General features: G+C 37.5%; 1 protein-coding gene across 6 annotated transcripts in view; it reads right to left on the bottom strand.

Moving 5' to 3' along the window:
* CFAP70 (cilia and flagella associated protein 70) overlaps positions 1-15,180 on the bottom strand; it is a 60,446-nt gene that overhangs the window by 4,061 nt on the left and 41,205 nt on the right. For 4 of the 6 annotated variants that reach the window (XM_037495938.2, XM_037495941.2, XM_037495939.1 and 1 more), the window contains 9 exons: positions 13,448-13,581; positions 13,210-13,325; positions 12,805-13,014; positions 10,108-10,266; positions 9,426-9,547; positions 7,562-7,714; positions 6,880-7,041; positions 2,466-2,555; positions 795-896 (listed from right to left, as the gene is read on the bottom strand). In XM_037495938.2, coding sequence (XP_037351835.1) covers positions 795-896; positions 2,466-2,555; positions 6,880-7,041; positions 7,562-7,714; positions 9,426-9,547; positions 10,108-10,266; positions 12,805-13,014; positions 13,210-13,325; positions 13,448-13,581 — 1,248 coding nt within the window. The remainder of the gene's footprint in view (positions 1-794; positions 897-2,465; positions 2,556-6,879; positions 7,042-7,561; positions 7,715-9,425; positions 9,548-10,107; positions 10,267-12,804; positions 13,015-13,209; positions 13,326-13,447; positions 13,582-15,180) is intronic. The other 2 variants (XM_037495942.2, XM_037495943.2) reach the window with 2 other exon arrangements.

The following is a 15,180-nucleotide window of genomic DNA, read 5'->3' as shown; positions in this document are numbered from 1 at the left end:
TCCCCTCTTATCTAATCCCTTTTAGTCTAACCTGCTACTGTCAGTAACTGCCTTTGCATAGCTCTACCTTCAATGATCCTAACCCCAACCCTAGTCTGATTATGATACCCACATCCTCCTTCATCTTGAGGCAGGGCACACACTAAACTGGGCATGGTCAGAATAACCTAGGCTGGAGAATGAGGAGCAGCTTAATAGTGCCACAGGGAGGCCATCCTATCCCTAATTCCCAGCTAGCCCAGCTTTAGCCTACCCCACCCCAACTCACCTGACACCAGTGACTTGTTCCCATTTTTATAATCTCCTATCCAAACAAATACATCTGAGTGTATGATTTTTTTTTAAGATTTATTTATTTATTCATACAAGCACTGGGTACAGTCAGAAGCGCGGGAGGGTGAGAGAATCCACCAGAGCCAGAGCAGGGAACAGAACAGGCAGACTGATGAAATACACTGCTGAGGGGAGCAGCGGGCAGCAGGAGAGGTCTGCGTGCCATGTGGGACCCTCGCCAGCGGCCAGGGATTGAACCGGCGTTGCAGAGGCTGCGGGCAGCTTCGCAGCCCAGCGCTCAACTACTGCTCCACCAGGGAGGCCCTGAGTGTATGATTTTTAAGCACATTCTAAGTACAGATTTCCCAGACTTGGTCTCTCCCTTACCATCAATATAACAACCAAATCTAAAGCTTATCAAACTACCATACATTAATGGCCATCCCATTAATCTCTTGCTTTCCTTGGTCCCTTAGCTCTTTGTGCCCAAAGGGTGTCATGAAAGGATAATAAACACTCACTTTCAGGCAGACCAAAGCCAGATATGCCCATACTTCAGCATTGTAGTTATTCAGTGCATTGGCTTCAGAAAGAGCATCTTCAGCTTCTGTGAGCTCCTCCAGCTTAACAGAAAAAGAAGACATGTCAGTTGTTAAGTAAAAACAGTTTTCACTGGAGTCAAGTTTAGCTGAAACAACTATGTCTAAATAACACTGGCATACATGACCAATAGTTTTCAACTTTTAAAATTTTTAGCAATAGAACTTCAAACAAAATCTTACATGGTGCAATATATGAACCAGTTAAAAATGGAACTGCTCAAATTAAAAAGTAAGGCAGAGGAATCTGAAGCTCTGCCCAGTAGACTCTCAACTTATACCCCTCTTTTCCTCCTTCCCTCTACAGCAGTCCCATCAGGACATCTATGAGCAATGAAACCTCAGTTTCCGGGGTTGGAAAACCAAAAGTATTCACTATCACGCACGTAACATTCAGTGATTTCCTCCGGCACAGTGGCTATCCGATAGATTTGTAGTTTGTTCCTTTACACTATGTACATATCATATGGTAAGAATTTATTAAGGTTAAAGTCCTATTAGTTTGTCAAAATGCTATTATTTGGAAAGTTATTAGCAGCACAACCTTGAGCATGGTCATATTACTAGTGCATTCAAAGCAGGGAACACCAAACAGTCATCAAAACACATGTTTTAGACTATTTGGTGATGAGAAAAGATGATTGTTAAGTAGAAAAAAATTTACAAACCAGCAAATACATAATTGTAAATATAAATTTATAATTTTACATGTTAAAATTGTTTTCATGCATGTGTAAAAAAGATGGGAAGGAAATGTAGTCAAAGGTTTACAGTAGTTATCACTGAGTGCTTGGATTATGGACACTTACGTTTTCTCCATATTTTGTATCTTTCAAACTTTCTATAATGAACATGTATTACCTTTAAATTGAAACACAGAAATAAGGAAGAGGAGACAAAGGAATGTAAATAATTCTTTTGGTTAAAGATAACAATGAGGAAGATTAGTGTGGTTATCATTGTTTTTAATAAGAAGGATAAAAGTACAGGGAAAGAACAGATTGAGAATGCTAAAAAAGTAAATCAAGGATAAAGAAAAAATTAAGGGTAGGAAGGTATTAGGAGAAAAGGAAAGGGATAGAACCAAGAACACATGTGAAGAAATTGGATAAGAACAGTAGGATATATCCGCCTTTCAAAGATCAGAAGAAAGGAGGAAAGGGTGACAAAAGAGTCTTTAGGGTTGATGAAGCAAAAGGTCTACCAGAAGTTGTAACAGCTTCGTCTGAACATAGTAGGGTCATTGAGCTTAATAAGTATTAATGAATTTCTTTGTGTGGATTCTTCATATCTAGTATCACTTCTTTTCTTACAGATAACATAAAATTATGAGCTTCCTTACTCAAGAACATAATATCTATCATTAGATAGCTTCTTGGTTCAGATATTTGTGGAATTCTTCAAGAATGTTTTATTTTTCCAGTTCAAATTCACCTTTGGTATACTGAATAATCTTGAAAAGTAACATTTTATTAGAAATGACTGCCCTGATTGCTATCTTACTGTCATCACAAACCCCCAGGTTGCTTGGAAGACCAACTAATCAAGATTAGTTGTCTGCAAAGGCCTGGTCTCAAGCCTTCATCCTCTTACCCGATAAGAGGCGATTCCCAGTCCTAGCCAGGTAAGACATGAAGGTGATCTTTTACAGACTTGCAAGTAAGTTTTCTTTGCTTTTTCATACTAAAGAAAGAAAGCACCATTAAATTATTTTCTTTTGGAAGCTTCAAACACTGCATTGCTAGGATAATCATGGAGAGTTGCATTCCAGACCAATCTAAGTTAAATAAGTTCTTGGATATGTCTTTTAAGGCTTAATTTCTTTTTTGTTTGTTTGTTTTTTAAAAAGATTTACTGATTTATGCATACAAGATCTGGGGTAGAGGCCTGAGATGCGGGTTGGGGGCCGGGGGAGAGGATTCACCAGAGACAGAGTGGGGAACAGAACAGGCAGACTGACTGAAATACACTGCTAAGGGGAGCAGCAGGTGAAACAGGAGAGGTCTGCTGCGCCTTGTGGGTTGCTCTCTGTCTGGCCAGGGATCAAACTCATGCTGCAGAGGCTGCGGATTACTTCATAGTGTGGTGCTTAACCCCTTGCGCCACCAGGGAGGCCCTTTAAGCTTAATTTTATAGAACATTTTGGGTTCACAGCAAAATTTATAGGAAAGTACAGACATTTCCCATACACCATGTACTCTCACACATGCATAACCTTCCCCAATATCAATACCCCCACCAGAGTGGTACCTTTGTTCATCATCAACCAAAATCCATAGCTTACCTTAGGGATAATTCCTGGTAATATACATTCTATTTGGACAAATATATAATGACATGTATCCATCATTTTGGTATCATGCAGAGTATTTCCACAGTTCCCACCTATTTACCACTCCTTTTCCCCAACCCTAGTAAACACTGATCTCTGTTTACTCCATGGTTTTGTTTTTCCAGAGTGTCATGCAGTATGTAGCCTTCTCAGATTGTCTTCTTTTTAATTCAATAATATGCATTTATGGTCACATTTTGTTTTTTTTCATGGCTTGATAGCGCTCTCTTTTGTCTGGATGTACCACAGATTATTTATTCACTCATTCACTTCCCAAGGGGCAACTCAGTTGTTTCCAATCTTTGACTATTATGTTTAACCTAGCATAAACATCATATGTAGGTTTTTGTGTGGACATGTGTTTTCAACTCTTTTTGGTAAGTACCAAAGAGCACAATTGCTGTATCATATGGTAAGAATATTTTGTTTTGCAAGGAATTGCCAAATTGTCTTCCAAAACAAAAGTACCATTTTGCATTCCAATCAGCAATGAATGAGTTCTTGCTGCCTCCATCCTTCTCAACATTTGGTGCTGTCAGTGTTCTAGACTTTGTCCACTGTAATAGGTATGCAGTGGTGTCTCATTGTTGTTTTGATTTGCATTGTCCCTGATGACATATGTAGAGTGTCTTTTCATATACTTGTTTACTATCTGTATATCTCTTTGGGTGAGGTATCTGTATCTGTTAAGATTTTTGGCCTATATTTTAATTGTATTTTTAAAAAATTGTTGAATGTTAAGAGTTCTTTGTAAACTTTGGGTAAGAGTTCTTTACCAGATGTATCTATTTAAGTATTTTCTCCCTGACTGTGGTATATGCTCTCATTCTGTTGACATTGTATTTTGCAGAGCATAAGTTTTTATTTTCAATGAAGTCAAGCTTATCCATTCTTTCTTTCATGGATGATGCCTTTTGTATCATATTTAAAAGTCACCACTAAACCCAATGTGACAGCAATTTTCATCTCTATTACCTTCTAGGAGTTTTAGAATTTTATATTTTACATTTAGGTCTATGATCCATTTTGAGTTCATTTTTGTGAAGGGTATAAAGGGTCTATCTCAATTCTTTTTTTTTTTTTTTTTTGCATGTGGATGTCCAGTTGTTTCACTGCTATTTGTTGAAAAGTTTATCTTTGCTCCATGGTATGACCTTTGCTCCTTTGTCAAAGATCAGTTGACTGTATTTATGTGGGTCTACTTCTGAGTTCTGTATTCTGTTCCATTGATCTAATTTGTTTTATTCTTTTGCCAATACCACAGTCTTGATTACTGTAGCTGTTTAGTAAGTTTTGAAGTTGTGTAGTATAAGTCCTCCACCTTTGTTCTTTTCTTCTATTTTGGGCTTGGATTGTACTTTTTTTAAAAAGATTTATTTTATTTATACAAGAGCCGGGGTACAGGCCAGATGCTCAGGAGGGTGAGAGGACTCACCTGAGACAAAGTGGGGAACAGAACAGGCAGACTGATGAAATACACTGCTGAGGGGAGCAGCGGCGAGACAGGAGAGATCTGCTCACCTTGTAGGTTGCAGCGAGGCCGGCGGGATCAAACAGGCACTTCAGAGGCTGCGGACAGCTTCACAGCGCTGAGCTCAACCGCCTGGGCCACCGGGGAGGCCCCTTGGATTGTACTTTTATATCTATTTTAAAGTTAGCTATCACATGAAAACTGGTAAGAGGAGAAGTATGGACCAAATTAAAGGGCTGACTATGACCTGAAAGCTTTCCTAAGATGTTTATAGTCTCTGTAAGAATTGAAACACGGAGTTATACTGAACATTCTGTGCAACAACAGTGATATCTGAATTCCACCTAAATTTTTTTTTAAGATTTATGTCTTTATTTTTTAAAAATAAATTTTATTTTTATATTCCCCATACAATTGCAAACCCCTTATTTTGACCCCAATCCCTCCCCTCCCCGCCCCCCACTCCCCATAGAGTGTCTTTGGTTCATAGTTTTTGTTGATTTTGATTTTCACTTTCTTATAGTTATTCATTTTCCTGGTCCCTTATTTAAGTTTTCTAGATTCCTGCTATGAGTGAGACCATCCGGTATTTTTCTTTTTCTTTCTGGCTTATTTCGCTGAGCATGATCCCTTCCAGCGCCATCCATGTTGCTGCAAATTGCATGTGTTTATCTTTTTTGATTGCTGAGTAATATTCATGGTGTATATGTACCACATCTTCTTGATCCAGTCATCTATTTTTGGGCATTTGGGTTGTTTCCAAAGCTTAGCTATTGTAAACAGTGTTGCTATAAACATAGGGGTGCGGGTGCTCTTTGGAATTGATGTTTCTGTGTCCTTTGGGTAAATACCTAGGGGAATTCCACCTAAATTTTAAGCATTAACCCCTTAAAAACACTTAAAAGCAACAACATATAATGGGATGATAAACACAAGAAACCGCACTAAGAGTATATACTCGATGGAGCCTATTTTTCTGTCTGTTCCCCTGTTATAAGTGGTTTTAGAAGAGCTCAGTAATGCAAGTGACATTAGAAAAACTCAAAGAACAAACTTCCAAAAGATGTAGCACTCAATAGGCAATGTTAATCAAATACTTTCTGTAGGGGAGGTGGGGGGAGAGGGATCAAAACAGGGGAGGGAAGAACACAGGGACTAGGGTGATGGTGCACAGGTGAATTGGTGGTGGGAATTTTATGGGGACTATACCTGACAGGAGACAGCATGCATTGTATGAAAAGGAAGAATGATGTAAAATATATATTTCAAATATACATGTAATAATAAAAAAATAAAAAGAAGTGGCACTCAAAGGATTACTTTTTGTCATGTATCTCCAGTATAAGTGATGGAACTGTAGCTGAGCCTCAGAAAACAACCTAAGAACTGCTTGCCTAGTGACTACATAAAAGAGCAGCTCTGTGAAGATGCAAGTTACAATGACATCGGAATGAACTTTTTCTTATTTACTTCACTGCAAAGGAATAGTGATTTCTTCTATGTGAGACTTCCTACTTAAAGATTATAAGATCTTGTAATTTCTTGTTGCTGTTGCTTTAAATAGAAAGAAAATTAAATGTTGGGGGTGTGGGGACAGGGATAAATGGATTGAAATCAAAACAAAAGTACAGAATCAAAAGACCTTTGGCAGAACTTTGATAAATGTTGAAGTAGAATAATGGGTCCATGTTGTTTCATCGTGATATTTTTCATACTTTGTATGGTTCTATGTTTGGAATTTTCCATGAGAGAAAGTTTCTTTTAGAAGGTCTTGCTGTGTTTCCTAGAATATGGAGTGGAGCTGCTAAAGTCAGGTCAGAATGCTTTGAGGAATGGGGTTAGCCTCAATTGAATTAAATATAACCCTCTGTGTTGAGGAAGAAATTTGGAGAACTTATTTTGATTCCGTAACATTTCCCATTGGTTAACTCAAGCTAAAAATGGTTTCTACTGCTGTTAATAAAAGAAAGTTAGCTAAATTAACATTTATTGAGTGAGTTCTTAACAACTTTTTTAATATGGTTAAAGCAGACTTTAGAATTAGACTGCCTGAGTATCTGATGTTGGGCAAGTCACTTCCTTATAAATGTGTAATTACCATATTAATATTTTTAGTCCATAAAGATGGATGTTAAGGCTTGAACTGTAATCAGGTCCCAGACCATGACTGATTTACATAGTCACTCTCATCCCCTATCTCTCACCTCTTTCTCTTCCAGATAGATGAGTCCCAGTCGTAGGAAAATAAAGTGCATTTCAGAAGCATCCACCACAAAACTAATAGTTCGCTCATAGCATGCCTTGGCCTCAGCATGATTTCCACTCAGAAAGTAGAAATGGCCCTTCACACCCCAGACATTTGGGTTCTGAGAAAGTAAACAACAGGCAATACATGGGGCAAAGTGGTATTTTAAAGTGTAGTAATGATCATTGTTTAACATTTAAACTTAGATGAAGTCTTTTCTTTTTCTAATAGCACTCATTTCCAAAGAAGGCCATTCAATTGTACTGGGAGATATTTGTCTAGCTCTGCCCTATTTTTCTCCCTTGCTTTCTTGCATTCTTCAGAGTCATTTTGTCTTCAGAGTAAATATTAAGAAAAACATTGACACATAACTGAATAGGACTCACAATAAGAAAAAAAGGCGTCCAGAAAACTTTAAATCAACAAACTATCTGCTAAAGAACTGTCTTATCCTTTTGCGTCCTGCAAAACTTGTGATTGCTTAAGAAAAATAAATGAATGGAAGTAAATGAGCTTACTGACTGCTGATGGCCTTCATCTCTGATAACCACAAGTCTACCTGTGATACAGTCTTACCACCTTGAAGAAAGACTGCTTGCATCTCCAAACTAAACTCAAGAGGTTCCAGCAAAAGTTGTTACCAGATAGTCCATCTGGGCTGCCTGTTGAAGATATTCCTCTGTCTTGACAAAATCCTTCTTGAGAAGATGTATCTGTGCAAGAACCAAGTAATACTCACAGCTGGGGCCTCCTTGAGGGCACAACAGCTCATGTGCGAGCACTCTGTGCACATACTGCAAGGAAAAATCAATTATAGAGAAGATGTAAATGACTGCATTGTGTCAGTTGCACACCTCTCAAGAGTGAAAATTCTGTCTCTGATAATGAGGAATACATTCAAGAATAAATTTATCAACTTCAAAAAGTTGGAGGTGAATTGTAGATATTCAGCACATCACCAGCTATTTATTTAGTCACCAAATGTAGACATTTCCAAGTGAATAGTCTTCAGTATTGCTCAGTTCTGGCCTTGCAAGTCATCATACTAGATGACTTTAGCCTATATTTATTATGCAACAGACAAAGGCACTTCATCAACCATTTACACACAAGGTAATGTTTTCAGGCAGCAGTAATTGTAACAATAAATACTTAGGCAAAATTTCACTTTCTAAAATTCTAGACTTGGGATCTTGGAAACATAAATGTCTGTTTTGACACACTCGCAAACATTTGTTCACCAGTTTTATACTTTGCACTGGTTTCTGTTTTTAATACTACATAAAGTCTGCAAATTTGATAGAGTCAGATGTATGCTAAACAGAGGTTTTTTCCCCTCCCTCTATTCCCATCTCAGCCTATAATATGGAAATTTCTACTAAGCTTCTTAGGGAAATACTGGGGGGAGGCTCTGCATCTATTCCCTTTTCTTATGCCCACTTGATATAAAGGAACAGTGACTCGTTTAACCAGAGAAGCAGAGAGACTGCTTCTCTCCTGGGAAAAGTTAATGTGTTAAAGGCTTTTGTTCAATGTGACCTACACCCAACCAGTTTATAATTCTTGCTTTTTCTTGAGCTTGCCCCATCCTCAAGGTGATCATGCACTCTACCAGATCAGGACCAAGTATCTTGGCTCCTGGATCTTTCTCTCCCATTATTTGTTTCATGGATATGCTTCTTGTTTCCCATGGGTAGAGAGACCTTACAGGAAGCTCTTTTCCTCTGAGATACTGCTGTAATTCTCCAGCTATTCCACCTGTGACTGAATATTTCAGGCAAATATGGGAATAGTAACATCTCCAAACTGGTTTTACCAATAAAAAATTAACATTTTTATTTCCCCTTATAGCACCATAAATTTGTTTCTGATTGATTTAGAGCCTAAAAAGAAAGGGGGGTATGACTAGGCTCCTATGAACCCCCAGCACTCACACTGAGTCCCCATAATAAACTGAAAGAAGCCTACATATGACTTAAAAGTCTGATTTCATTCTGCTGGTATTCACAGGGAGATTTGCAGTGAGATCTGATGTTCTTGCAGAGAGTGGTTCATTTTGGATGTTAATTTCATTGAGTCTATGTTGTGCTCTCAAAGTCATATTTGATTTCTGCTTCATAGCTTTCAAAGATACCACTATAGATAGAATAAATATTTCATTAAAATATTTCCATCTGGGCCTCCCTGGTAGCGCAAGGGGTTAAGCACCACACTATGAAGCAATTCACAGCCTCTAAAGCACAAGTTCGACCCCTGGCCGGTCAGGAAGCAACCGACATGGTAAAGCAGACCTCTCCTGTCTCACCCGCTGCTCCCCTCAACAGTGTATTTCAGTCAATCGCTCTGTTCTGTTCCCCACTCTGTCTCTGGTGAATCCTCTCCCCCCACACACTCTGGCCTATACCCAGCTCTTGTATCCATAAATAAATAAATCTTTAAAAAAAAAAAAAGAAAGTTATTTAAAAAAATATTTCTATCTGCTTGTCCTTTTCCAAATACTCTAACCTGCACAGCATTGGCCTTCATCAGGAAGCGTATCGTCTCCATAAAGATGGTGGTAGGCGTTTGGGAAACACCCTGAGGGGTGGTAGACAGCAAAGTTGATGAATCTTGACATTTTGATGTTTCTGAAAATTTTGTATTAAATATTGTATTAAAAGTACATATATAATTACATTTTTAAAAAGAACAGATGATTAGATGTAAAAGGAAAAAATGTCAAAATCTCAGACACATTAATATTCTAATCTACTACATGAGACAGATTATAACATGGAAAGCAATAGTTTGTTCTATGGTAATGGTGTCCCTCTAAATAGCAAATCTTTAAGGTTCTGGTTAGTCTTCCAGTGGCTCCAAATACAAGTCATAAGCAACTGAAATTTTTTTTTTAAAGTATTCAGATTATCCTGAGAAAGAAACACAATTTTTATAGTCTAAAAATGAAGAATCATTGTTAGAAAATCATAGATATGTGGTTGATTACTTCTCTGAGCGAAACAATTTTTGCTTATTAGAAGAGTTGTATCACTGAGTTTGGATTTCAGAATCTGGCTTCACATGAAGGAACTAAGGCAATATGAAAGATGAAATAATCAACTTCAAATAAGTTAAGATCTCCATTTTGGCTTTCATCTTTGTCTAGTTTACTTGTGCCTCTCAAGTGGAGATCTTTATTCCTAATTACCTTTTTTTTCTGGTATCTCCTTGAGAAATAAGTTGGATGATTTCTGGCCAAGAGCTGGATCCAGAGGTTGCATATACACAGCAGGTTCTTGTGAATCAGAGCGCAATTTGGAGGGTTCATCAAGAAATTCATCTAGAATGGATAATGGAGCTCCAGTTCCTAAATAAATTAAATTTAATGAAGAAAAAAAAAGTTCCTACATAATAATAAAGGTGTCAATTATCCAAGAAGACATAACAATTCTTTTTTTTTCATTTTTGCATAATGTATGCATTTTCATTTTGGTTATATTCCCCATATAATTCCCACCCCCTTTTTCTGACCCTAATCCCTCTTCTCCTCCCCCACCCCCCATTGCAGTGTGTCTCTTGTCTATAGTTGCTTGTTGATTTTGATTTTTACTTTATTGCAATTAGTCTTTTTCCAGGTCCCTTATTTAGGTTTTCTAAATTCCATCTATGAATGAGACCATCTGGTATTTTTCTTTTTCTTTCTGGCTTATTTTGCTGAGCATGATCCCTTCCAACTCCATCCATGTTGCTGCAAATTGCATAGGTTTATCTTTTTTTTTTTTTCAAAGATTTATTTATACAAGAACCAGGGTACAAGCCAGATGCGCGGGAGGGTGAGAGGATCCACCAGAGACAGAGCGGGGAACAGAACAGACTAATGAAATACACTGCTGAAGGGAGCAGTGGGAGAGACAGGAGAGGTCTGCTGCACCATGTGGGTTGCTCTGAGGCCGATGGGGATCGAACAGGCACTGCAGAGGCTGTGGACAGCTTCACAGAGCTGCGCTCAACCGCCTGCGCCACCAGGGGAGGCCCAAAGACAAAACAATTCTAATGTGTTTAGGCATTAAAAAAAGAGCCTCAAACTCCATGAGGCAAAAATTAACAGAACTGCAAAAATAAATAGATGAATCTACTATCATAGTAGGAGATTTCCACACTTCTCTATTAGAAATGGATCCAGCAAAAAGAAAGTCAGGAAGTTCACAGTTGACCTTAATAATATCTTCAAACAATTGGATATAATGGATGTCCAAAGACTATATACAACATAGCAGAATACCCATTCTTCTCAAGTGCACATGGAACATTTACCAAGAGAGACCAGAGTCTAGGTCAACTTAACAAATGTAAAAGCATAAAAATCATTCAATGTTAGCTCTCAACCACATGGAATTAAGCTAAAAATCAATTAACAGAAAGCTGAAAAATATAAAAATATTTGAAGATTAAATAACACACCTCTAAATAATATACAGGTCAAGAAAGATATTTCAAACTAAATAAAAATGAAAACACAGCTTATCAAAAATTGTGTGATGCAGCAAAAACAGTGCTAACCAGGAAATTTATGCATTAACAGAAGAAAATCAAACAAAGTAAAAAGTTAGAAGAAAAGATATAATAAGAATTTGAACAGAAATCAATAAAACAAAGAGGAAATTATTACAGAAAATCAATGAAATCAAAAGCTGTTCCTTTTGCACTGGTGGTGCAGGGTTGAGCACTTGAGCTGCGAATATGCCTGCAGCATCTGAAGCACTGGTTCAATCCCCGGCCGCCGGAGAGGGTCCCACATAGCACGCAGACCTCTCCTGCCGTGCCCACTGCTCCCCTCAGCAGTGTATTTCATCAGTCTGCCTGTTCTGTTCCCCACTCTGGCTCTGGTGAATTCTCTCACCCTCCTGTGCTTCTGACTGTACCCAGTGCTTGTATAAATAAATAAATTTTTTTTTAAAAAAAAAAAAACTGTTTCTTTGAAAAGATCAATAAAATCAATAAGTCTCCAGTCAAGTTAAGGAAAAAAGACACCAATTATTAATATTAGAAAGAGGCGCTATCACTCAAGATTCCATGAATATTAAAAGGATAATAAAGGAATATTATAAACATTTGTTAAAATAGTTGCTTAGTTAAAAAAAAAAGCCAGACAAAAAGAGTATATACTGTACAATTCTCTTTAATTATAGAAAATTTTTAGAATTCTAAATTTTCAGAACATGCATATTCATCTATGGGGACAGAAAACGTGATTATCAGAAAATGGGGACGAGAGAGGTTATAATAGGAAACAAGGTATATATTTTGGGGATTCTCTTGATTGTGTGATGTTTTCACGGGTGTGTTCATATGTTGACTTATTAAATTGTACATGTTAAATATATGCAGTTTATGAAATAGCAATTATACCTCATACATACTGTTGAAAGTATAGGCACACAAAATAGCAATATTAAATAACATACTAAAAATTATGTCTGCAAGATACACATAAACATTAAACACATTTTAATGATTAATTACCCTATTATCATGATTGACAATGAAGAATAGGAAAAAGGGAAGTAAATACAAATATTTAATATCACAAGAAAGGGACTTTACATGTTGAAAAGGAGGAAGGAAAAATATTTACTTTGCTAGAATGACATCTCTTTTTAGTAGTACACAGAAACAATAAATTCTCTAAGATTCAAAAAATTGAACAGCAATAGCAAAAGCTACAGATTTTCAATTCATATGAATAAGGAAATACTTAGTCTTTCCTACTATCCCTGAATAACTCAAAACTACACTGACTTATTCATTTATGAAGTATTTACTGAGTACCTACTATGCAGCAGTCCTATTCACAAGACCAGTAGATTTCCCAGTAGCCACTCATCATCTCCATTCCTGGTCCTACCTGCTGAAGTGTCCACTTTGACCGCTACTATAGAAGAACCATTAGTGATTCCGCAAGGGCCCAAACCGGATTCTACATTTCCTCCTTCTTCAACACACTCTACAGTACCAGTGCTCTTCCGTTTTGTTTCATGTGCCTGAAGCTGTTTGAAGCCTTCATGAAATGCCATATCCATTCGAATATCATTGTTTTGAATTTCATAGTACAAACCTGAAGAAAAAAGATGCCAAGATAAATGTGACTAATTTTCCACCATCATATACTGAAGAACTGCAACATTTAACTTATACCATCCACATTTTTACCATCATCTGAAGAGCTACACTGAGCCATAAAAGAGTGGAAGAGAAAGGGATAATTTTATAATGAAAGAAAACACATTCAGATCACAGGAAAATACCATACCCAGTAAAGTCCAGGCTATAACATTAGTTGGTTCCAAGCAAGTAGCATCCTCAAAAAAAATTTCTGCTTGTTCATAGTTCTCCATCAAGACAGCCAGGACACCACACAGCAACAAGCTAAAAAGAAGACAACTAACATCATTACAAACAATGTGCCATGTCACAGTCATTAGACCAAGACAATTTTATATAGAAGCTAATCTGTTCCTACTCACTCCTCATCTCCCTTCTACCCATACCTCTGGATATCATTCTGGTTGAGGGAAAGAGCTTTCCGAAAACACTCCTGTGCCTTGATATTGTCCTCAGTTAGGAGGAAGAAGGCACCATAGTCCAGCCAGTTGTCCAGGTTCTGGGGCTCCCGGGCCAACTTCTAGCACATGAAATATCAGAAGGATCAAGGTTACTGTGACACTGTGATATTTATATATAAAACATCACACAATAAGTACTCTATAGGTACTATAAACTATATGGAAGCAAAAAATACCTTTTATGCTTATCCCTGAATTCTGAAAGCCTAGCAAAGTCACTATTGCGGCTTATATGTAACCAATAAATATTTGTTGAAATAATCTAAAAAATGAATTCTCAAGTCATTGTTTCCTAGTGTCAATATTCTGGTCACTATTACTTTCTCAATTACTTGGGGACCTAAGGATCAATTTATGGTTCATTCTAAAGATTCACATATAATCATTTCTGACAGTTTTGAGATGACAAATAAATGTTTATCTACAAATCTGGAGAGAAAACACATCCCGTAATGAGTGAAAAATACAAAACATTGTTGAAAGAAATTAAAGAAGGCAAATAAATGGAAATACATCCCATGTTCATGAATTGTAATCTTAATATTATTAAGATGTCAGCACTACCCAAAGCAATTTACAGAATCAATGTAATGTCTATCAAAAGCCCAATTATGTTTCTAACAGAAAAATCCATCTTAAAATTCATATGCAATCTCAAGGGACCCTGAATAGCAAAACAACTTTTAAAAAGAACAAAACTGGGCCTCCCTGGTGGCGCAAGGGGTTAAGCACCAAACTATGAAGCAATCTACAGTCTCTGCAGCACGAGTTCGATTCCCGGCAGCCAGGAAGCAACCCACATGGTGAAGCAGACCTCTCCTGCTGGCCCGCTGCTCCCCTCAGCAGTGTATTTCAGTCAGTCTGCCTGTTCTGTTCCCCGCTCTGTCTCTGGTGAATCCTCTCACCCTCCTGTGCATCTGGCCTGTACCCCAGTTCTTGTATAAATAAATAAATCTTTAAAAAAAAATAAAACCAAGAGAACTAAAAACATGCCTATGCAAAAAATTATGCAATTATACTTCAATGTTCATAGCAGCATTATTCATAATAGAGAAAAAATGAGAACCAGTCAAATGTCTAGCACATAATAAATGAATAATCAAAAGGAAATATATGTATACAACAGAATGTTATTCAGTCATTAAAAGAAATAAAATACTAATACCTGCCACAACATGAATGACCCTCAAAGATATAATACTAAATGAAAGAAAGTAGACAAAAAAGACTACATGCTATATGGTCCTATTTATATGAACTGCCTTTAGTAGAAAAATCTATACATTAAGAGAAAATAAATTAGTGGTTTTCTCAAGTTGGAGGGATAGGGAATGACTGCTAATGAGCCAAGTTTCATTTTGGTGTGATACAAATGCTTTTACATTAGATCATGGTATTGCTGTGAACCTTAAATTGCTCTAAAAAAGTCTACTAAAAGGGCCTCCCTGGTGGCGCAGTGTTTGAGCACTGGGCTGTGAAGCTGCCCGCAGCCTCTGCAGCACCGGTTCGATCCCCAGCCACTGGGCGAGGGTCCCACATGGCGAGCAGACCTCTCCTGCCACCCGCTGCTTCCCTCAGCAGTGTACTTTGTCAGTCCGCCTGTTCTGTTCCCGCTCTGGCTCTGGTGAATTCTCTCACCCTCCTGCGCTTCTGACTGT

Source organism: Talpa occidentalis, unplaced genomic scaffold (assembly GCF_014898055.3).
Source record: "Talpa occidentalis isolate TD23 unplaced genomic scaffold, MPIMG_talOcc4v2.1 talOcc4.8, whole genome shotgun sequence".
Classification (NCBI taxonomy): domain Eukaryota; kingdom Metazoa; phylum Chordata; class Mammalia; order Eulipotyphla; family Talpidae; genus Talpa; species Talpa occidentalis.
Note: the sequence above shows the minus strand (reverse complement) of the source record. Positions and strands in the feature narration are given on the sequence as shown.